Here is a 25,587-nt window from a genome sequence, read left to right on the forward strand (position 1 = left end):
TTAGAAAAGCTAAAAGGTATGAGGTGGCTATAGCAAGCAGGGTGAAAATAAATCCAAAGGGTTTCTACAAATATGTAAATAACAAAAGGAAAGGGAGAGACAAAATTGGTCCAATAGAGAATCAGAAAGGACAAATGTGTGTGGAGCCAAAAGAAATGAGGGAGGTCTGGAACAATTTCTTTTCCTCAGTATTTACTGAGGAGGAAGATATTGAACTGTGCAGGGTAAAGGAAGCAAAGGGAGTATATATGGAGACTATAATGATTAAGAAAGAGGTAGTACTGGTGCTTTTGAAACATATAAAGGTGGATAAGTCTTCAGGTCCTGACAGGATTTTCCCCAGGACCTTGAGAGAAGTTAGTGAGGAAATAGTGGAAGCTCTGGCAGTGATTTTTCAAATATCATTAGAGACGGGTATAGTGTCGGAGGATTGGCATGTTGTGCATGTGGTTCCTTTGTTTAAAAATGGTTTCAGGAGCAACGCTAGCAATTATCAGCCTGTAAGTTTGACGTGTGGTAGGTAAATTGATGGAAAGCATGCTTAGATAGTATATATAAGTATATGGAAAGCCAGGTCTGATAGGAGGCACTCACACAGATTTGTGCATGGAAGGTCGTGTTTGACCAATCTTGTTGAATTTTCTGAAGAGGTGACTAGGAATGTTGATGAGGGTAGAGCAGTGGTTGTTGTCTATATGGACTTCAGTCAGGCCTTCGATAAGGTTCCGCATGGGAGATTAGTTAGGAAGGCTAAGTCCTTGGGTATTAATTTGGAGATAGTCAAATGGATTCAACAGTGGTTGGAAGGAAGGTGCCAGAGAGTAGTAGTAGATAATTGTTTGTCAGGATGGAGGCCGGTGACAAGCGGTGTACCTCAGGGTTCGGTATTGGGAGGATTGGGGGTGGTAAATTGGATTAGTAAATATGCAGATGATAATAAAATAGGGGGAATTGTGGATGATCAAGAGGGTTTTCAAAGATTCCAGAGGGATTTAAACTGCTTAGAGGAGTGGGCAGAAAGTTGGCAGATGGAGTTTAATGCTGTTTAATAGTGTGAGGTGCTTCATTTTGGAAAGAATAATCAAAGCAAGAGATATGTGGTAAATAGAAGGGCGTTGAAGAATGCAGTGGAGCAGAAAGATCTAGGAATAACGATGCATTGTTCCCTGAAGGTAGGAGCACATGTGGATAGGGTGGTGAAGAAGGCCTATATAAATCAGTGCATAGAATATAGGAGTTGGGAAGTAATGATGAAACTGTACAAGGCATTGGTGAGGCCAAATTTAGAGTATTGGGTGCAGTTCTGGTTACCAATTTATAGAAAAGATATTAACAAGATAGAGAGAGTGCAGAGAAGATTTACAAAAATGTTGCCTGGGTTTCAGCATCTGGAATATAAGGAAAGATTGAGGAAATTAGGTCTTTATTCCTTGGAATATTGAAGGCTGAGAGGGGATTTGATAGAGGTGTTTAAAATAATGAGAGGGATAGATAGAGTTGATGTGGAAAGGCTTTTCCCATTGAGAGTAGGAGAGATGGATACAAGAGGTCAAGGGTTGAGAGTTGACGGGCAAAGGTTTAGAAGTAACATGAGGGGGAACTTCTTTACTCAGAGAGTGGTTACTGTGTGGAATGGGCTTTCGAGAAAGGTGGTGGAGGCAGGGTCAATTTTGTCATTTAAGAAAGAGTTGGAGGAGTATATGGATGGGAGGGGGATGGAGGGATATGGGCAGGGTGCTGGTAGGTGGGATTAGAGGAAGGTACTTGGATCAGAGTGGACTAGATGGGCCAAATTGGCCTGTTTCCGTGCTGTAATTGTTATATGGTTTGTTATATGGTTACAACATAGGAACAGGCCCTTCCACCGTCATGTCCATGCCAAACATTGTACCAATATTCAAGTAAAACTACTGCTTGCACTGAAACATACATCCCTCGAGTCCCTGCACAGGATCTGTCTATCTAGAAGCCCCTTAAATGCTTCTATCATACACATTTCCATTACTACTCCCATCAGTCTGTCCCAGGCATCCACCACACTGTAAAAAAAAAACTTGTTCCACTCATCCCCTCCTACCTTAAACACATGTCCTCCAGTATGTGATATTTTTACCCTGACTCAAAGATTCTGACCATCTGCCCTCTCAATTCTATAAACTTCCATCAGGTCACACTGAGCCTCTGACACTCCAGAGAAAACAGTCCAAATGTGCCCAACTTCCCCATGTCTCTCATATCCTCTAATCAGGTCAACCCCTCCAAACCACCACATTCTTCTTTTAAAGTGAGTGGCAGGAATTTCACTGAAAGAGAGCATCAGGATCATTGTTTAAGTTTAATACAAATTAAATTGAGCACAAGGGCCAATGGTCTGCAAATGGCAGCAGATAGATCCAGCAGCCAATAAAAAGGAAACTCAAGTTGTCCAGCCCAGGGTAAGAGCAGCACATAGAGGCTTTGGTGAGCAGAGGTGAAGATGTGATACAGAGTGTGGAGATTAAAAAAAAAGGCTTTAGTAAGAGGCCACAGCTAAGAGTAGGTGAGGTCAGGTAAGGTCATTTTTCTTCTTGCACAAAGTAGGCTGTGGGAAGGGCTGCAGTATGCTCTCTTTGACTGATGTGGGAAATCAGGGAAGCCACCAGTGCCCCAGATGACTTCACCTACAAGGAGTGTATCCAGCTGTAGCTCATTGTAGAAAACTGGATGAACACCTGATCTTTTGAGCGAGTGATAGTCAGGAGTTACAGAGAGAGTCACATTTAGGAGACAGGAAGTTGGGTGACCATCAGTAGAGGGAAATGAAATAGTCAGATAGTACAGAGTAAAACACGAAAGTCCGCAGACATGGTGATTGAAGTTAAAAACACAATGCTGGAGAAATTCAGCAGTCAAATATACAAAAATAGGGGGAGTTATGAATAGTGAGGAGGGTTTTTGTGGATTACAGAAGGATTTGGACTGCTTAGAAGAGTGGGCTGAAAGGTGGCAGATGGAGTTTAATGTAGATAAGTGTGAAGTGCTTCATTTGGGAAGAATAATCATTGTGGAATGCAGAGGAACAGAGAGAGCTTGGAATAACAGTCCATCGTTCTTTGAAGGAGGATTCTCATGTTGATAGGGTGGAAAAGACTTTTGGTATGCTGGCCTTTATAAATCATAGCGTAGAATATAGGAGCTGGGAGGTGATGTTGAGACTGTTCAAGGCTTTGGTGAGGCCAAGTTTGGAATATTGTGTGCAGTTCTGGTTTCCAAATTATAGGAAGGATATCAATAAGGTAGAGAGGGTGCAAAGAAGATGTACTGAAATGTTGCCTGGATTACAGTATCTAGAATACAGAGAAAGATTGAGTAGACTGGGTCCTTATTCATTGGAGCATCATAGAAGGTTGAAAGGGGATTTGATATATAAAATTATGAGGGGAATAGATAGAGTAGATGTGAATAGGCTCTTCCCCTTGTGGATAGGAGAGATTGGAACGAGGGGTCATAAGTTAAGGTTTGGGGGGAAAATGTTTAGAAATAACATGAGGAAGCTTCTTCACAGTGTGGTGGCTGAGTGGAATGACCTTCCAGAAGAGGTGGTTGAAGCAGGGTCAATTTTGTCATTTAAGAGGAGGTTGGATGTGAGGGGGGTTGCAGGGTTATGGGCAGGGAGCAGGTAGGTGGAACTATATATTGATTATACATCTTTATCTTTGTTATAGACAGTACAGGGCATCACTGTGGCTGTTCCCCTCAATAACACATACTGTTTCAGATAATGATGCAGAATTAACCTCCGAGGGACAAGTCATAGTGGTCAGGACTCTGCTTAGAAGAGTCAGGGAAGAGAGGCGAGCTGTAGCAATGAGTGATTCAATGGTCAGAGGAACAGTGGCACTATGGAGAAGATCAAGTTTCTCAGATGTTAAGTTGCTTCCTGGGTGGAAGGATGAGGGATGACTCTGATCACATTCTCAAATGGGAGGGTGAGCAGCCAGACATCGTAAACCACAGAGACCAATGTCAAGGGTAAGAAGGGTTATGATCTCCAGGGTTACAATCTCAAGATGACTGTACATGCAGTGTGTTAATGAGATCAGAAATAGGAGGATAATACAGCTTAATATGTGGCAGAAGGGATGGGTTTCAAATTTTGGATTATTGGCTTCTCTTCCAGAGAAGGTGGGACTTACACCAACAGAACTGTTTGCAGCTGAAATGGAGGGGGACTGACATTCTCTTGAAACAGTTTACTAGTGCTGCTCCTGGGGTTGGGGTGGTTCAAACTCAATTTGCAGATGGATGGGAACCAGAGTGCCAGAGAAGGCAATGAAGTGGATGTGGAGAAAGATGTTGTCAAGCCTACAGACAAAAGACAGAAATAGAAAGGTTGAGCATGGTAGAAATAATGTTCTGAGTTGCATCTATTTCAATGTAAGTTGTAGGAAAGGCATGCAAGGTTAGAGCATGGAGGAGCACATGGAGTTATGACATTGAAGATAGAGAGGTGGGAAAGGGGGTGGGCTGGTGTTGCTAGTCAGAGAAAATGCCACAGCAGTGCTCAGACAGACAGGCTAGCAGGCTGGTCCACTGAGGCTACATGGGTGGAAGAGAGGAATGAGAAAGAGACAACTACATTAATGGGATAATATCATGGACTACCTAGTAGTCAGCAGGAATTGGAAGAGCAAATTTGTTGAGAGAAAACAGATAGTTGGAATAAACACAAGGTTATGAAAGTAGGTGATTTTAACTTTCCACATATTGACTGGGGTTTCCACACTGCAAAAAGACTAGATAATTAGATTTTGTCAAATCTGTTTAGAAAAACAATACATAAGAGGTCCCAATGTGGGAGAGTGCAATTCTGGATCTCCTATTGGGGAATGAGGCAGGGCAGGTGACAGAAATGTGTGCAAGGGAACACTTTACATCTGATTATCATAATGCCATTAGTTTCAAGCCAATTATAGAAAAGGATAGGCCTGGCCCTTGGTTTGAAATTCTAAATTGGAGAAAGGCCAATTTTGATTGGATGGGAAAGGACCTGGTAAGCGTGAATTGGAACAGGTTATTTTCTTGCAAAGGTGTGCTTGGTCAGTGGGAGGCCTTCAAAAGATGAGACTTTGATAATACAATTTCTATGTTCCTGTCAGAAATTAAAGTTAAGACTAAAAGGTACAAGGAATGTTGGTTTATGAGAGATATTGAGGGCTAGTTAAGAAGGGAGGTAGAGGCAACAAGGAACAAATGAGGCACTTGAAGAGTACAAGAAATTCAACAAAATACTTAAGGAAATAAAGATTGTTAAAAGAAGACATGAAGTGCCTCTGGCACACAAAGAGAAGAAAAATCTTTTATAGATATGTTAAGAGCAAAAGGCTATCAAAGAATACAATTGGTCTGCTACGTGTGGAGCCAAAAGATATGGGAGAATTTTTGCATTTGTATTTACCCGTGAGATGGTCAGAGTCTATCGAAGTGAGAGGCAAAACAGCAATGATATCGTACAGATATGCTTGTTGTCTTGAGGCAAATATGGGTAGATAAATTGATGAAAAGGCAGTGGATGTCGTCTACATGGACTTTATTAAGGCCTTTGACAAGCTGCAACACGGGAGGTTGGTCAAGGTTCAGTAAATCTGAATTCAGGATGAAATAGTGAATTGGATTAAACATTGACTCTGTAGGAGAAGCCTGAGACTGGCAGCAGATGTTTGTCTCTGACTGGAGGCTTGAGACTTGTGATGTGCTTCAGGAATCAGTGTTGGGACCATTGTTGATCGTCATCTACATCAATGACCCAAATGATAATGTAGAAAAATGTCATGAAGAAGGGCTCATGCCCAAAAGGTTGGTAATCTATCTTTATCTCCTATGGACAGTTTAAGACCAGCTGAGTTCCTCTGGCATTGTATTTTTACTATAATCACAGCATCTGCAGACTTCTATGTTTCACTCAGAATAATAGTTTAGCATAGACTAAAAGGGCCAAAGAAACAGTTTCTATACTTTAGTGTTCTATGGTTTGATGGAAATCAGCAGGGTGAAAAGAGAACACAAGATGACCTGCAAGGCATCCCAGGAGATTCTACAGGTACTTCAAGAGAAAGAGTGGTTCAAGGTAAAATTGTCCCCATTTGGAAGGACAATGGTAGGACACTGAGGAGTGTAGTAGAACAGAGAATACATAATTCCCTGAAAGTGATGTCACAGGTGGATGGGACTGTAATGAGAGCTTTTAGCATCTTGGCCTTCACAAATCAAAGTATTGAGTACAGGAGTTGGGATGTTATGTTGAAGTTGTTAAGATATTGGTGAGGCCAAATTTAGAGTATTGTGTGCAGTTTTGATCACCTAATTATAGGAAAGATATCAATAAGATGGAAAGAGGGGGCTGTCATGCGATGCCGAGAGGGACGACACGCAACCTCACGACTCCCGTGGGATTAGTAAAAAAAAAGTACTTATTTAGAAAAGTTTTTTTTTTAAATAAATTATTTTAAAGTTAGTATAAAGTATCTAACTAAACTTTTAAGTTGTCACCAAAGGAAAAAACTTCTCAGCTAACTCCTTCTAAGAGGTTGGAAGAGAAGAAGAAAAAAAAAACTGGTACTTTCTGGATCTGCCAGCAAAAATCTAGGAGCAGGACCTTCCTCCGGAGCCCTCTTTGCATCGAGCCACAAAGATGGAACCGGAGGAAAACTTAGAAGTGCTTAAGAAGTCAGACATGCATGGTTCAATAGAACAGCAGGCTGAGAAAAAAATTCTCTTAAAGGGATAGTCTAGCATGACAACTTCAGAGCATGAAGGAGACACAAGCCCAGAAGAGCTTCAGAAGAAGTATGAAAGTGAAGAAGTTCAGAAGAGGAACAGACCAAAGGGGAAAAAAAGACTTTTAAGAAAGAAATAAGTAAGATTGAATCTAAAATTGATGAACTTTAAATTAACAGTAATTTGACTTTGGAAAATAAATTTAAATTGCTATCAGAAGAATTGAGGCGTTACAACAGACTTGACAGTTAAAGTAGATAATGCATTGAAGGTGATGAACAACGTTACACAAAGAATGCATGTCGGAAAATAAGGTTCAAGATATTTGAGAGGATATGCAGCGTATTGAAGCTAGATCTAATATATCTGAAGATTCAATGACTAGTTTAATCTCGATGAATGAAAAATTGTTGGCGAAAGTTGACATTTTGGAAAATTATAGTAGAAAAAAATGTTAAAATAGTGGGATTATCCAAAGGTAAAGAAGGAAAAGATGTAATTCACTTATTTCAAGAGTGAATACCGAAGATATTTGGAGAGGAACATTTTGAAGACAAGATTTTAATGGAAAGAGCCCATAGAGCTTTAAGACCAAAGCCATGTCCAAACCAGAGACCCTAATCTATCCTGGTTAGATTTTTGAATTACCAGGATAGAGAGAGGGTTCTGGGTTTGGCAATGAAAAAGGATAAAGAATATGGACCTTTGAATTATGAAGGGGATAAAATTTTCTTTTATCCAAATTTGAATCAAACTTTTTTTAAAAGAGAAGGAAATATTTAATCCAGCTAAGAAAGTTTTTTGTATGATAAAGGTTAAAGATTTGTGTTATCCTGCTACTTTGAAAATTTTTCTACCAGATCAACAGAATGATGGATGAAGAATTGATATGAAAATATCTATTCTTATGTTAGATGGAATTGATGTTTTGATTTATTAAATCAAGTTTTATTCCTGCGGAGGTTGGCAGATTTGTTAAGTTGGTTTCTGGCGGTTTTGTGGCTTTGCAATGACCTGTAAAATGAAGGGAGATAGTGCTGGTTTTTACAGTACTTATTGGGTGGGGATTTTTTCTTTTTCTTTTTAATAATTAAATTTATTATATTTAATTTTAACTATTTTAACATTTTTGGATTGTAGATGGTGACGCTAAGGTCCAAATTATTTTATGGGAATTCTTCCTGGATGGGAGTGATGAAAAGGGATTTTTAAAATAAGGAAAAATGAAAAGCAATTAAGATTATGTTTTAATATTAATGGGATTAACAGAACAATAAAAAGGAAGAAAATATAGTCTTATATTATGAAAATGGGAATGGATATTGCTTGAAAATGGAAATTGATATTGCTTTTTTACAAGAAATTCATTTATCTGAAAACGAACACCTAAAATATAAGTAATTTTTTTCTTTATTTAATTTCTAAGGCTAGGGGAGTAGCAATTTTATTTAAGAAAAATTTACAAATTAAAGTTCTGAGCATGACTATGGACTCTGCACGTAGGTATATAATGTAAATTGTCAAATATTTTCTGAGGAGTGGACTTTGTTTAAATTTGGGTGCATGGATATTTAATAATGAAAAATTCATAAAAGATACTTTTTTAAATTTGGCAGATGCTTATGTAAATATTTTAATAGGAAGTGACTTCAACTTTTGTTTGGATCTTTTATTAGATAGATCTTCAAGAACAATAGTCAAATCTTAAACAGCTAAAACTATGTTATATTTAATGAAGGATTTAAACTTAATGGATATATGGAGAAAGAAACATCTTAAGCCGCTTTCAGGTGCATTCTCGGCCAAGAATGCGCCTGCAGAAGCGGATACAGCCCTGTGGAATGGTCTTTCAGGTGGCAGCCCTGAAAGCACTGTGCTATTCACCTGAAAGGGACAGCTGCAGGAGAGACACCTTGGAGTGCACTCTGGCTCCACTCAGCGCGGGATGTCGGGGCATGGAGGACCGGCGTGGGACATCGGGGCAGTGGCAGCAGTGGGGCGGGGGCGGGAGGAGAGGGGAGGGGATTGTCATCAGCCCGCCCCTAGCAGCTGCTTTCAGGCAGCTACATTCAGGTGCTTCAGGGGTCTGCTCAGATGCAGAGATTATACTTCCCAGAGAAGGTTTGATGAGTACTCCTCCGAGCTGCATCAAGCTCTTTCAGGTGGCCTCCCGAAAGCCATATTTGGGTAGAATATGCAGCTTTACATCGGGGTATTCTGGCCACCTGAAAGAGGCTTTAGGGATAGAGATTATTCTTTTTATTTTAATAGATTTGATTCATTTTCTTGATTTATTTTTACTTTCAGTTCAAAATCAAGAGTTTTGAATATTGATTATAAAGCAAAATAATGTCTGATTATTCTCCATGATTGATGGAATTGGAATTTATTGAAAAACAGCAATCAGTATATAGATGGAGATTAAATTCTTTTTTATTAAAAAGGGAAGACTTTCATGCTTTTATAAGACAGCATATTAAATTATTTTATGACACTAATTTACATTTAATGGAGGATAGATTTATTATTTGGGATGCATTAAAAGCATATTTGAGAGGACAAGATTACAAGTTTTACTTCAAATATTAAAAAGGATTATGAGAGATATAAATAAATTAGAAAAATAAAAGTATTGGAAAAAGATATTCAAAAATTACCATCAGAGGATAAACAGACATTTAATTAATAAAAAGTTACAATATAATATAATGTCAACTTATAGAACAGAGAAAATTATTTAGATCTAAACAGAAATATTATGAAGGGAAGATTTCAAAATTTTGGCTTGGCAATTAAGAGCAGAACAAACTTAGAGAACAATTAATGAAACAACGAGATAATAGGAAAATGACATTTAAACTACAAGAAATAAATGAAACTTTTAGGGAATTTTATGAAAAATTATACACTTCAGAATCATTACAGGATGAAACTATTATAGATAATTATTTGTCGCAAATAACATTGCATAGATTAACTGAGATAGATAAAGACAATTTGGATAGGCCATTTAATGAACAAGTTAAGGAAGCCCTTAATTGTTTACAGAATAATAAGTCTCCTGGAGAGGACCGGTTCCCTGTTGAATGTTATATAGAATTTAAATATTTAATAATTCCTTTATTTATGCAGGTAATAGCTCAAGCTTTTAGGCTACATTCTTCCAGAACTTTTTCTATAGCGATAATTACAGTTACTCCTAAAAAAAAGAGATCTATTAAAACTAGCTTCACAGACCTATTTCGTTGTTAAATGTTGACTATACAATTGTAGTGAAGACATTAGCAAATAGAATAAATAACTGTCTTACTGAATTAATATAGATCAAACAGGCTTTGTTAAAAAGACAAATTTCTGAAGATACAAGATTATTAAGTATAATTTATTTAGCACAAAAACAAAAGGATTTAAGTGTTATAGTTGCTTTGGATGCAGAAAAAAACTGGGATTTTTTTATTTAAAGTTTTAGGTAAATTTGGTTTTGGACTTAATTTTGTAAATTTGATTTTAAAACTTTATAAAAGTCTTAAAGCTTAAGTAATAACTAATGGGCAGACATCACAGTCATTTCATTTGACTACATTAGGGGTAGCCAACCTTTTAATTTTTAATCTTTAATTTAGATATATAGCATGGTCACAGGCCATTTCAGGCAACATGTACATACCAGGAGTGTAGGTTAATTGGGCGCTGCAACACGTAGGCCAAAATGGCCTGTTACTGTGCTAAAATTAAAAGGTTGGCCACCCCTGGACTAGATCAAGTAGACAACGATTTCCCTCATCTCCAGCTTTGTTTGCTTTGGCTATAGAACCTCTTGCACAAATGATTTGTATAGATCAGCAGTTAAAGGGTTTTATGGTAAAACAAACTGAGCATTAGTTTATTTGCAGATGTGTTGGTATATTTAACTCAATCACAATTATCATACCTAGACTTTATAGACAATTGATAGCCTTTGGAAAATAAATTGGGGGGAAAAAAGTGAGGTAATGGAATTAGTACAAGGTGATTGTTCACAATGTCAAAAAGATGTGCAATTTAAGTGGACAATGTTGGGATTAAGTATTTAGGAATACATACAGATAATTTGAAAAATGTATATAAATTAAATTATATTCCATTACTTAAGAAAATAAATGAACATTTTGAAAAAAATGGATAAAATTACCTCTAACTTTTATTGGAAGGGTTAATTGTATTAAAATGAATATTTTTCTGAGAATTCAATATTTGTTTCAGACTTTACCAATTTCCCTACCTCAAAAATCTTTTAAGGAATTAAATAAACAAATTAGGAAATTTCTTTGGAAAGGTAAAATGGTAAGAATATCATTAGAAAAATTAACATGGAAATATGAATTGGATGGATTACAACTTCCTAACTTTAAGAATTATTATAAAGCAGCACAATTAAGGTTTTTTGCTTCTTTATTTGGAAATATTAAATAGTCATGGGTGAAAATTGAATTAAATAAAATTGGAGAAAATAGACCTGAGGAATTTATTTATAAATGGGAACCAAGGTTAATGGTTGTTGACAGAGATGCTCCATTATTGAAATAATTGATTAAGGTTTGGAATAAGATTAAGTTAGAAAATGATGGAAGTCTTTTGTCACCAAAAACGCCATTAATTAATCCTCAATTTTTTCAAAAGATCATCCTTTTTTAAATATATGGTATACTAAAAGAATTTCCAAAATAGGGGATTGTTATGAGAGTGGTAGATTGGTGTCATTTGATCAGTTAAGATTTAAATACAACATCCCACGTAATACTCTTTTTTGTTATTTTTAATTGAGATCTTATTTAAGCGAGAAATTAGGACCAGATATGGTATTAAAAGATTGTAGAGAATTAGAAGTTGATTGTTGATGGAACTGTTAAGAAGTTTTTTCTCAATAGCTTATATGAAATTACAAGAGGAAGCACTTAAATTAGATTTATTTAAGTCAGAGAAAGATATGAACAAGATTTAAATATGTCGATAGATTAACAAATTTGGCAAAATTTATGTGAAGAAGTTATGACTAATACAATGAATATATAGATAACTTCATTATATTTTTTATATCAGATATATATTACACCTCAGAAATTGAATAGATGGAAATCAAATACATCACATCAATGTTTTAGATGTGGTGAAGATATCAGAACTTTTATTCATTCTACATGGTTTCGTTCAAAAGTTAAAACTTCTTGGAATTCTATGTAAATTTTTGCAACAGGTTACAGGTGTTTTCCCGTTGAATCCTGAGTTATTATAGATGGGAAATTTTGAAAATATAACTCCTAAATTACCTTTATCAGATTTTCAGTTGAAATTTGTTAAATTAGCTTTAATGATAACAAGGAAATGTATTGCTGTCACTTGGAAATCAGATATTTCATTAACATTAGGAAGCTACCTTGCATATTCTTCTCTCGCTTTGTCTTTTGAAAGCTGACTCTCTGCCATCTGCTGCTGCTGTTCCTTGCTGAGATTCTGGAATTCTGCAAGCTCTTTGGCCAATGTGACATTGCTCTCCTGTAGAGATTTCAGCTCCACATTTACATAGAGTCTGTAGCTGAAATAGTATTGGAAAGATAGCATTTAACAGAGGTAAGACCAAGTCAGAAACTGCTGATGTTCAGAAATACAGAGCATGCTCACAGTAATTATGTCACTTCCATATACAAAGAGAAAATTGTGACATTGGGAGGAAAACATTTTAGATGCTACAACCACAACATACAGCTGATGTTGGAAGCATCAAACAAATCAAAAGCCTTGGGAAAAACTCAAATAACCAGATCACATTCAAAGTAAGCTAGTTTTAATCCACATGCAGTGTCAATTTTTCTCTCCACAAATGCTGCTTGACCAGTCGAGTCTTTCCAAGGCTTGAAAGGAGTCACATCAAATGTGTGCATGGAACCAATGTCACAGTGTAGAAGTACCAACACCACAAAGTGTGCAATGACAGATTCCCTTCAGAGCCCATTAGCACTTTTCACAGATGCATCTTCTCGTTACATATTGTCAAAAGTACCTTTCAAATTGTGCTTCAACATCTCCCAACTTTCTCAATGACTTGCTGTGCTCCTCATGTAGCTCAGTGACTGTTTCAACATGAACCTCATTGACCTTCAGCAGTTCTACATTTTTCCTATTTAGGAGGAAAGAAAAGTTAAACGTTTAAATGACTGGTTTAACCCAAATGAATATCCTTACTATTCCTGCATGCAAACATTTACTACAAGCAAACTTTTACAGCAGAAATAGAACACTACGGTACAGTACAGGCACTATTGTCCTTAATGTTGTTCCAACCTATATATTCCTAACAAAAAAAAACTAAACCCTTCTGACCTCACAACCTTCTTCTTTTCTTTCATCAATGTTCCTGTCTTAAGAGTTTCTAAAACACCCCTAATGTTTCAACCTCCATCACCACCCCTTGCAAGGCATTACCGGCACCCACAACTCTGGGGAAAAAACTTACCCCGATGTCTCCCAAAGCATTCTCTGACCACTTTATACAGATGTCCTCTGGGGTTTGTTACTCTCGCCCTGACTGTCTACCTTATTTTTGCCTCTCAGAATCTTGCAGACCTCTATCAAGTCTCCTCTCATCCTTCACCGCATCAGAGAGAAAAAAGTCCCAGCTCTGCTAACCTTGCCTCATAAGGCTGGTTTTCCAATCCAGGCAACATTCTGGTAAATCTCCTGCATTCTCTCCAGAGCATCCACATCCTTCCTATAACAAGATGATCCGACGACTGAACACAAAATTCCAAATGTGGTTTCACCAGAGATTTGTAGAGTTGCATTATAACCTCTCAACTCCTGAACTCAATCCCCCAACTTATGAAGCCCAGCATCCCATAGGCCTTCTTAACTATTCTGTCAATCTCCATGGCAACCTTGAGAGATCTATGGATTTAGATCCCATGGTCCCTCTGTTAGGCATCCAACCATTAACCCTGTACTCAGTCTTCAGGTTTGACTTTCCAAAATGCTACACTTCACACTTATCCAGATTGAATTCCATCTGCTACTTTTCCACCCAACTCTACATTCTGTCTAATCTCTTTAGTAACCTTCAACAACCTTCAGCACCATCTGCAACTCCTCCAACCTTTATCATCTGCAAACTTACTGACCCATCCTTCCACATCTTCATTTAGGTCACTTATAGAAATCACAAAGAGCAGGGGTCCCAGAACAGATCCTTGTGGTACTCCACTAGTCAATGAACTCCAGGCAGAATACTTTCTATCTACTACTATTCCCGGCTTTCTATCTGCAAGCCAATTTTTAATCCACCCAGCCAAGGTTCCATGTATCCCATGCCTCATGACTTTCTGAACAAGTCTCTTGTGGAAGACCTTGTCAAATCCCTTACTAAAATCCATGTAGACCACATCGACTGCCCCATCATCTTCAATTTCTTTGGGGAGGTCAATTTTCAGAGACCATTTGTATGGCACCCTGAACAAATGGATTCCATTGAGGCAGGAAAGGATGTTAAGGTGAAAAAACCATGGTGTACAAGGGATGTAGAAAATCTAGTTAATAAAAGAAAAGCTGATGAGAGGTTTAAGATAGGAACTGAGAACTCTAGAGAATTACAAGAAAGAACTTAAAGGAGAGAGGAGAGCTAGAAGAGGCCCTGAGAAGGCCTTGGCAAGCAGCACTTAAGGAAAACCCCCACCAAGGAATTTTCCAAGTATGTGAAGAACAAGAGGATGAATCGTGTGAGGAGACGACCCATAGTGGGAGACAGTGGAAACGTGCATGAAGTGGCAGGAGATAGTGAAGGACCTGAATGAATACTTTGCTTCAGCATTCACCAGAGAAAAGGACTTTGTCAATTGTGATGAGGACTGAAACACTCAAGCAGGTCGACTTTCAGAGGATACATTGGAGCTTTTCAAAAGAATCAAGTCGGACAAGTCACCAGAAGAGATTTATCAAAATCACTGTGGAAAATTGCTGAGCCACTGGCAATGATCATTATATCATTGCTGGAGACAGGGGAAATACCGGAGGATTGGAGAGTTGCAAATGTTGTTTCCCTGTTCAAGAAAGGGAGTAGAGACAACCCAGGAAATTAGTGGCCAGCAAGTCTTACTTCACTCTTTGAGAAGAACCCAAGATAGGATTTCAAACATTGAGAAAGGCATAATCTCATTAAGGTCATCAGCATGTTCATTAGGGGAAGGTCGTGTCTTACAAGCCTGATTTCTTGCGATAGAAGAAAGAACAATGATGAAGGTAGAGCATGTAGTGTTTATGGATTTCAATAAGGCATACGAAAGTGGCTGGCCACATGGCAAATGGTTGGAGGTACAGACCACGTATTAGACCAAAAGGAAAGTGTCAGACCCTCTTCCCAACTCCTCTAGTAAAACAGTGACCTGGTCTTTAAACATTTCCCTTCAATTGACAAGAGAATGAGATATTGGAAGTACACTGACCCATCCAATTCTTCCTGTAGTTTATCAAGCTGTGTTGTTTTCATCACATTCTCTTCTTCTAGCTGTCTGACCAACTCCTCTACCTCCACCTCCTTCAGCTGCAACTGCTCCAGCTCATCCAGTGCACCTTCCAGTTCTTCCTCCAACACCAGCTTCTCTTTACCTACTTCTTCATGGAGGGCCTGCAATTGCTGATGTGTGAAATCTGAGAGTTCCTGCAGAACAAAGGTCAATGGCTATCAACATTCCCACACAAACTCACAAAGACAAGCAAAACCATTTGAGATTTGCATGCAAAGGTGCTTCGACTTTGGCAACAATGGGAAAAACAGAAGCAGGAATGTTAAAGAGAATGAGGGTGCTTTCCATGCCAACATGGAGCCATCCACAAAATGCTCTTAGCCTGTTCACCTTGTAGGAAATGGCACTTCAGTACTCATCCATGTATTTTAAATACCTGTAGTGTTTCTCAGACTTTCAAGGAGCAAGCTCCAGATTTCCATCATGGAAAATAAATTCTCAATTCTGTCATTGTTCACACTAAAAATGAATACAAAGTGAATCAGATAGTTCTGAAGGCAAGGTGTAGATATGCTTCAACACCATCTCATCTATCTGTGTTACCAATGTCAGGGAATTATGGATTTAAACTTCAGCTCATCACATTTCTCAGCATGCCTGATCTCTACTTGACTTCCCAAACTGCAGCACCTGACACTGGTTGGGATTAAATTCCATCTGCTAACACTTGCCCAACTTTGCATCCAATCTATCTCCTGCCTTGGATAACTTTCCTCACTATCCACAACAGAGTCAGATTTACAGCACCGAAATGGGTCCTTTGGCCCAATTTGTCCATGCAATTGAGGGATCTACCCAAGCTAGTCTTATTTATCTTCATTCAGCCCATGTCCCTCTAAAGCTTGCCTATACATGTAACCGTCAAAATGTCTTCTAAATGGAGTCGTACCACTGGATTTTACCTTATCCATGATGCCACTCATATTTTTTTATAACCTGCACATCCACATTATAGGGAGGAAACTCCCAGCCTATCATCCTCTTAGAATTCAAGCTTGTCAGTCCTGGTAACATTCTTGTGAATGCTTTCTGCATCTTTTCCAGTTTACTGATACTTTTCTGATAGCTGAGTGACTAAAACTGTGCACAATACATCCTAAATGGTTGTAACATCCTGTACTCAATGCTATGACAGATAAAGGCCAGCATGCCAAATGTCTTCTCCACCACCCTGATGACAACCATCACCACTTTCATGGAACGGTGGAACTTTACTTGTCTTTGTTCTCTTAGATCTTTACCCCCATATCTTAAACCTGTCCTTTTAGTTTTGGACCCCCACTACTCTGGGAAAATGACCATTACCATACACCTCAACTATGCCCTCCTGATAAACCTCCAAGGTCCCCTCCTCCCTTCAGCCTCCTTCACGTTCAGTCCTGGCCTGTTCAGTCCCATGTTATAAATCAAACCAGTCCTAGTCGCATCTTTGAGAATCTGTTCTGTACTCTCTAGGCAAGTCATGTCTTTCTATAATATGCCAACTAGAACTGCATACAATATTCCATGCAGTCTCACCACCGTGTCATAAAGCTGCAAGAACCCTCCCATCTCTTGAACTGAATGGTGAAGGCAAACAGGCCACATGCCTTGGTTTATCATTTTGCCATTTTCAGACGATTGTGTACCTGATTCGAAGTTTTCTCTATTCTATACTCTCCAAGGTCCTGTCATTTACCATGGAAGTCCTGACCTGGTTTAACTTACCCAAAACCCACCACTTCACACTTGTCCAAGTTCCAGCTGTCATTGACCCATTCTCCCACTTGGTTTACATCCTGTGTAATCTTAGGCATTCACTGTACCAACAATGTTCGTGTCATCTGGTAACTTGCTAATCATACCAAATCGTTAATCTTTTAAAAATTGGGAGCCCTTGCATAAAAATTAAGTAATTGAGGGCTTTGGGGGCCTAGATGCTGGAGGAGACCAGGCCTGAAGCAGATCAGTTTGGATCATATGGAATGACAGGGCATACAAAAGACTGATGCTCATTTTCTGATGGTCATACAGAATGTATACATCTTGCTTTTGGAATAAGAGGTACAGTGAGTGCATCGTTAAAACTGGGAAAAACTAAAAATCAATTAAAACTACAAATCCAACTTGTGGACAGAGAGAGAGATGGCATATATGAAGAATCAGCTTACAAGATATACAGCAAAGGCAGGAAATTGAAGATTGCCAGATGTAATCCTAACAATCAAGAATAATATCCCAACCACTAGAATGGAGAGTATATGGGGCAACCCCTTGAGACATGGTGCATTGTCTCCTCACAGCAGCTGTGTGTTAGCACACTAAAGGAATTAGACAAGCCCGTAACAAAGGTGGTGGTGGTGACATTCCTGGAAACCAGGTAAAGACCTGGGCAGGCAGGAGTCCAGATCTGAAAGTTCATGAGCTCAGGATTGTTTCCTTCGATACTATTCTAGAACCAAAGACCAGAGCACATTGGACTTGAGATTCTAAATTTGAGTAAGGTTGATCTCTTTATTTGGCAGAGACTTCACAGTTAACCAGGAAGATTGACAAGCCACAGTGCAGATGGAGTATTCCTCCCAACCTTGAGAGAAAGGAACATTATTTTCTCAGAGCAATTCTCCAACAAAACCAATAATAAATATTGTTGTTTTGGTACAGATGCCCATGTCAAGGAAATATCCCCTCTAGAACAGCAACCATCTCCATAAGCAGAAGCAAAGGCAGGTGGGTGGAACTAGTGTGGGCAGGACATTTGGGTCCGTGCAAGCCAAAGGGCCCGTTTCCACACTGCATGATTGCGATTTTAATGATTCTTTTTTTAAATTTAGAGATGCAGCATGGTAAGAGGTTCTTCCACCCCACAAGCTCCCGCCTCCTAAATAGACCCATATTTGGGTAAGGTTTTTGGTATTTGTGCAGAAAAAAAAATCAAGCTCTCCTACCGTGAAAGCAAGTTTTCATTCAACTGTTATTTTGGTGATGGAAAAACCCACGTGTAAATCACAAAATCTTTACAGCAACAAGAAATAATGATAGCCCCGTACCACAATCCAGTCACAGACAGCTGGTTAACCTAACCCTACAGAAGGATTAACAATGGTACTCATCTTTCACTCTTCCAAACTTTGATCCATTTCACCTGCCCTTTCCTAATGAAATCAGACTCTGCAATAACATGCAGAGCTTCTTTACCCTGGCAGCACCTTCATTCATCACCCTGCACAAATATCCTCACTTGTCAAAAATAATTTTGGCTGCAGGGTTCCAGAATGAAGCAGTCGACTATATTAGTAATTTTTCCTTAGTTTTTGGTTAACCTTTTCTTGTTTAATGGAGGAAAGTTGATCTTGTTTCTGCTGCAGATCTTGTTCCATCTTATCCAGCTTTTCCTTCAGTAGAGCCAGCTCTCTTGTTAAACGTTGCTCCAGTCCATGATGTTCTGCCTCCAATTGTTCTGCAAGGGAAAAAGTTCAAGATCCTAAATTCTTCTAGAAAAATAACTTATGAAAACCATTCTTACATACTGCTTAACATTCAAATATTAAGGCAGACTAACAGCAGTAACAATGAATCACAAGGCTGCTCCCATTGAAAGAAACCATTGGTCCACAGTCCATCGCTGCAGTTGTTCTCTGAGAACCCAGCAAGTGCCAGTGCAGACAGTTCACTGGCTATCATTGAGTAAAACATCTCTTAACTGCTTCTGCCTCCACATTGGCACAAAGGCATGTAAAATGAATGGACAATCCAATTCAAGAATTCAGATGCAAGCTTTAATAATTACAGTATGCAGCCTCCGAGACAGCAAACAATCAAATTAAATTAGTAGATGTTTACTTAATCAACTAGGCAACACAGGAACCATTACTCTCAAAATAGTATGGCTAATTTATTATAATTTTCCAGAAAAAAAAATCTAAAGACCAATTGAAATACCATTTTAATAGCTTTTTTTAAAAAAAAAATCACTATGGTCTTTAATTAGGGGTCAGTTCTTAAGTAGTTTATATGCAAGAGAATTGTCAGATTTCACAAAATGGAGTGCCTTCTACATTAATGTTCACTAGCAACAGCCATGGACACAACCAGAGTCAAGCTGAACCTCAACACACAGAATATTTACTACCTTTCTCTTGTTCAAGATGCTGATATTTCTTATTCACTTCATGAATCTGCTCACAGTGAACTTCCTCCTTCTCCTTCAGACATTTCTGGAGATTTAGGTTTTCTTTTTTCCTCTGAACAAGCTGCTCTGCTAACAGACTCATTTCTTCTTTTGCTCCTTCAAGCTGCATCTTTATTTGACTGAAATGTGAATTATGAACAATTTTAAACAAACACCTGTACTGCAGTGCATCCACATCAGAATCAAAAGGAGTTCTCCCCAAATTGTTGAACCCACATTAAAATGTTTATAAAAGTGTACACTTTGGCATATAGGCAATGATCTGGATTATTGTAACTCCATTTTTACTAAATATGAATGATCCATCTTTTGCATTAACTCTCTAATTTGGTTCTAGGTTATACTATTGTAGTACCTGTTCAGCGTCACCAAGACTATGTCAGTTTACGAGTCTATCGACTCATTATTAAAGGATGAGCAATCAGAAAATAACACTTCAAATGGAGTAAAAATGACAAGGATCAGAGGTTTTGTGGTCTTTGATTTTCATCGTCATGCATCTCTAGGCGAGCTGACCCATCCACACCTCCCCCTGAAAGTACACATGACGATGATTACAGTAATAAGGCAACAGCAACCCCAATAACAGCTACATTCATTGCAACCTGACCTACAGTTACATTTTAAAACAGGAATAACAGTGATTAAAGAAGGGAACAAACATTCATCAACACAAACTCGATTCTCACTGGCCAACTTTTACTACATAGAAATAGCCAACCATTCGAAACAGACTCAAATCTGCTCAAGAACTAATTTGCAGGCACCTTCAAATATTTTCACACAAGTATCACAGTTTTCTTATAATCAAAAGTACTGAATTATAGAAATCCATACATTTTGTTAAGCCTTCATTAAAACAACTCCAGAGCAATGAGGCTATTCAGCCCATTGAATCTGCTTCGCCATTCAATTCATGGCTGATGTATTTTTCCTCGCGACCCCACTCTCTTGCCTGCACCCCCATTCTCTTGCCTGCACCCCATAACCTTTGACACCCTTATTAAGCAAGAACCAATCAACTTCTGCTTTAAATAGATCCTATGATGGCCTTTGTGGCAACAAATTCCACAGATTCACCAACCTCCAGCTGAAGAAATGTCTCCCTCTCCATTCTAAACAGACACTCTTTTATTTGGAGGCTGTCCCCTCTAGTCCTAGACTTTGCCACAACTGGAAACCTTCATGTCCACTTTACCCAGCCCTTTCAATAGAAGAATATTTATGGATCTCTCCTCACACTTCTAAACTGTAGTGAGTGTAGACCTCGTGCCAAACATACTCGCACGTTAACGCTCTCACCACAAGGAGAATTATCAAACCTCCTCTGGACCCTCTTTCCGAACCAGCATTTTTTGGGGGGAATATGCGGTTCAAAACTGCTCACAAAGCTACAAATGTGATCTAACACTTTATAAAGCCTCAGCAGGGTATCCTTGCTTTTATATTCTTGTCCTCTTGAAATAAATGCCAACATTGCATTTGCCTTCAAATCAGCATCCATCTCAGGTCTATCGTCACATGCAAAACTAATTGTAGAGACTAAAAGATGACAGAAAATTGTAAGGGGCATTGTTAGGGTAGCCAGTGAAAATCTTTCTGCCCAGAATAAAAACGTCACTTGCAGAGAATACAGACTTCACCTTGTTAAGGAAACTAAAGGCAATTCTTGAACATACACCAGCAGCCCAAGTACCTGAGTTCTTCCAAACAGCAAGACATTTTCTTTTCCGTCTCAGCTTTGGCTTCCTCCAATTTCTGTTTCTCCTGCTCAATTAAAGTCCTGGACCAGGTTCAAGGGATACAATAGTTAAAACTGATCCATACCGATAAGGCCAATATAATTAATGCTGCTACCGTTCATTCTTTAACAACATCAACAACAAGTTCAGATCAACACCGTTTAAAGCTTAAGGAGGCTATGACGCCCCCCTCCCTCCTGTGACTACAAGTCACTTGTCCTTCAGATGGTGCCTTTCACTATGCTTGATTTCAAAGTTTTGTTGCTATTAAACTATTATGACTTTTAAACAATATTAAAGCTTATTAATATGATGCAAAAATACATTGTCTAGTAATTTTTACAAAATCCACTGTGTTGGGGGCAGTGTGAAATTACAGTTCAATGGTTTTTACTTTAAGTTGCTGGTCCTACAAAGGCACCCATCCTTATCAGATTAATTGCAGATAGCAGCTCTGCCCATTGCACCAACCTGGCTTGACCCCATCTCTATTCCATGGGTGAATAACAAACAGATACTTCAGCTGAAAATGGAGGCAATCTGCCCTCATCACTAATTCAAGCCAGGACAATCCTGACAACAAACCAGTCGCTTGATGTTAAGCCCGCATTCAGAGCCATCACGAAGCCACACACTTTGTAAACTTGTTCAAGATTTAAATTACTGCCACAGTGCTAGTTAACTTCAACAAAAACTCATGTGCAAGTACATACAGATTTCCCTGAAGATCAGCAATGCTCTCCGTTGATTGTTTCAGAAGATCCTGCACTGCTAGAAGCTCCTTCTCTGCCTGTTGCTGCTTGTCTGTTGAGACCTGAAATTGAAGTTATTCGTTTATGGCAGAAGCATGCATGGGACAACTCACATTAACAGGAAGGACAGGGAAGCTTTATTAGATAAATCTCCGAAGAAAGTTAAAAAATCCAAGATGGCAATTCTGGTCCAAGCGTTGATCAAAGATCTTAATTTAGTAGATATTTGGAGACGTCTTAATCCGACAGAGAAAGATTTTTCCTTTTATTCGTCTAGACATGAATCGTTTTCAAGGATTGACTTCTTTTTAGTATCGGCACATTTACAAGGGAAAATACAACAAGCAGAATATAAAAGTAGGGTGATTTCAGATCATTCTCTGTTATATTTTACATATGAAACTTCTGAGAAAATCAAAAAGCTTATCATTGGAGATTTAATACAATGTTGTTAAAAAATACGGAATTTATTGATTTTTTGAAAAAACAAATTAATTTTTTTTAAAGAAACTTCTAAATCTGTTCAAAGTAAGTTTGTATTATGGGATGCTATGAAAGCCTATTTGAGAGGACAAATAATTAGTTATACTTCTAAAATAAAAAAGAATCGATTAAATCAGAGTCTTGAATTAGAGAAACAGATCGATGAGTTAGAAAAGGAATTTCAGAAAGATGTTACAGAAGATCAGAAAATAGAATTATCTAGGCTGAAATTGAAATATAATACTTTGCAATCTTATCAATTTGAATGTGTGATTAATAGGACTAAACAACGGTATGACAAATGGGGAGAGAAAGCACACAAGGTATTGGCGTGGTAATTAAAGAAAGAATAGATATCAAGGACTATTAGTGCTGTTAGACGGAATTCTCTTATTACTTATAAACTTCATGAGATTAATGATGAATTTTATTCATTTTATAAAAAGTTATATACATCTGAAGGAAAACAGGAAACTGGATCGATTGATTTTTAAAAAAATCAGTTGAATTTACCGATATTAGAGGATGTAGATTTACAGGAGTTAGAAGAACTATTTACTGATTCGGAAATTAAAATGGCTATGCTGGAAATGCCAAATGGTAAATCGCCTGGTGATGATGGATTTTCGGTTGAATTTTATAAATTTTTTAATGACGATTTATCTACAGTGTTTGGGGATGTATTACATCAAGTTGGAGAACATTATGATTTATCTGAGTCTTGTTCTAGTGCTTTAATGACAGTAATTCCTAAAAAAGATAGAGATCCTTTGAAGGCATCTTCAAATAGACCAATTTCGTTGTTAAATGTAGACTATAAAATAGCTAAAGTATTAGCAAATAGATTAGCTAAATTTTTACCAAAGTTGATTCATATTGATCAAACAGGTTTTATTAAGAATAGATATACTTCAGATAATATATTGCGAGTGATTAGTTTGATTAATAGATTTCAACAATCTTTAGATCATCTGATGGTGATATCCTTAGATGCAGAAAAAGCATTTGATAGAGTTGAATGGAATTTTTTGTTTAAAGTTTTGGAGAAATTTAAGTTTGGTCCTTCTTTTATTGGTTGGATTAGGGCTCTATATAGTAAACCGGTAGCTAGAGTATTGACAAATGGTTTGATTTTGGAATCTTTTAAGTTAACTCGATCAACTTGTCAAGGTTGTCCTTTATCACCAGCTTTGTTTGCGTTAGTGATTGAACCTTTAGCACAGTTGATAAGACAAAATACACAGATACAAGTTATGAAAGTTTTAGATGAGGAGTATAAAATTAATTTATTTGCTGATGATGTATTGGTGTATTTAACAAATCCAGCTCAGTCACTTTTGCATTTGAAGGAATGTTTAATACAATATGGATGTCTTTCTGGATATAAAGTTAATTGGGAAAAAAGTGAAGTATTACCGGTAAGTGAAGGAGATTATTCAGTTTATAAGAATATTATTAATTTGAAGTGGACTGATCGAATTATATATCTGGGTATAATTTTGAATGTTAATTATCAATCTTTATATGATTTAAATTATGCTCCGTTAATGAAAAAAAATTAAACTGATTTGATTAAATGGAAAGATTTACCTATTAATTTAATGGGAAGGATAAATACAATTAAGATGTATATCTTTCCGCGTATACAATATTTGTTTCAATCTATTCAGTATTTACTTGATAAATTTTTTTTTCGAGATTTAAATAAAATGGTTAGGGAGTTTTTATGGAGGGGTAAATTTTCAAGAGTAGCTTTGAATAAATTAACTTGGAAATATGAGTTGGGGGAATTACGTTTACCACATTTTTAAAATTATTATGAGGCAGTCCAACTTCAATTTATTAGTTCATTGATGGATTTGGTACGTCCTCCTAGTTGGGCTAAAATTGAGATGGCAAGTATTTCTGAATTTGAAATACATCAATTTTTGTTTAGGTGGAATATGAATTTGTTACAACAATATAATGTGCCTATACTAAAACATTTAATGAAGTTATGGATAAAGAAAAATAAAATGATAGGTTCTAGGGGTAAATTATTGGCTTTGACTCTGTTGTATAATAATCAACTTATTTCTTTTTCAATACATAATCAAAGTTTATTGCATTGGAGATTTAAAGGTGTGAAAAATTTGGGAGACTGTTTTAAAGAGGGCAAGTTATTATCTTTTAATCAGATGAGGGAAGATTTTGGTATTGATAAGAATTCTTTATTTCTTTATTATCAAATTCGATCTTTGGTAAAAATGTATGTTTGTTAGAGAGATAATTTAACATAAAGTGACTAAATTTGAGACTTCTCTTATGAAGGTACCAGAGAAGGGTTATATTTCATTTATGTATCAAATATTGCAGGATGGTATGGATAAAAAGGGTTGGGATAGACCTAAAATTAAATGGGAAGCGGATATTGGTTTTACTTTTTCTGAAGAGGATTGGTTAGATATTTGTTATGATAGTGTAACTAGATTAATAAATGCACATTATGCAATGATTAATTACAATTTTTTTTACATCAATTATACTTGACACCTGAAAAATTTAAAAAAAATGGTTTTAATGAATCAGATTTGTGGTGATACAGTTGGTACTTTTTTTCATGCTGTTTGGTCATGTATACATATACAATCTTTTTGGAAGAAAATTCAATTGTTTTTAAAATATCTGTATAAGATTAAAATAGTTTTAGATCCAACGGTATTTTTATTGGGTAGTTTTCAACCTTTGAAAGGCTTGGGATTAGATAAGTTTCAGCTTGCTTTTGTATATTTAGCTTTATCCATAGCAAAAAATGTATTGCTGGTAAGTGGAAAGATACAAATATGATTGATATTAATTGATGGCATAATGAGATGAAACATTGTGTAATAATGGAAAAAATTATGTATGTTTCATATAATTATAATTTTTTGTATTAATAAGTGGCTGTTATACTCAGATTATTTACATTTCAATTTATACTGATTAGATTTTAATATGTATATTTAATTTTTTTTTAAATATTCTTTTTTTCTTTTTTATGGCTCTCGTTAGGAGAGTTGGCTGAAGGGGGGATCTTTTTTCTCTTTTTTTTAAATATATATAAAAAAATGTTCATGTTTAATTGCTGAATGTCATATATTATTTGTTTTTTG

The 25,587-nt window shown here is 37.1% G+C and overlaps 1 protein-coding gene across 2 annotated transcripts in view; it reads right to left on the bottom strand.

The window, feature by feature from the left end:
* mat2b (methionine adenosyltransferase 2 non-catalytic beta subunit methionine) overlaps nt 1–25,587 on the bottom strand; it is a 140,632-nt gene that overhangs the window by 95,657 nt on the left and 19,388 nt on the right. For both annotated transcript variants that reach the window (XM_069897926.1, XM_069897928.1), the window contains exons 7-13: nt 21,932–22,032; nt 21,173–21,259; nt 19,417–19,595; nt 18,608–18,744; nt 15,225–15,439; nt 12,794–12,910; nt 12,170–12,328 (exon numbers count right to left, since the gene is read on the bottom strand). In XM_069897926.1, coding sequence (XP_069754027.1) covers nt 12,170–12,328; nt 12,794–12,910; nt 15,225–15,439; nt 18,608–18,744; nt 19,417–19,595; nt 21,173–21,259; nt 21,932–22,032 — 995 coding nt within the window. The remainder of the gene's footprint in view (nt 1–12,169; nt 12,329–12,793; nt 12,911–15,224; nt 15,440–18,607; nt 18,745–19,416; nt 19,596–21,172; nt 21,260–21,931; nt 22,033–25,587) is intronic.

This window comes from Narcine bancroftii, chromosome 9 (genome assembly GCF_036971445.1).
Source record: "Narcine bancroftii isolate sNarBan1 chromosome 9, sNarBan1.hap1, whole genome shotgun sequence".
Taxonomy (NCBI): domain Eukaryota; kingdom Metazoa; phylum Chordata; class Chondrichthyes; order Torpediniformes; family Narcinidae; genus Narcine; species Narcine bancroftii.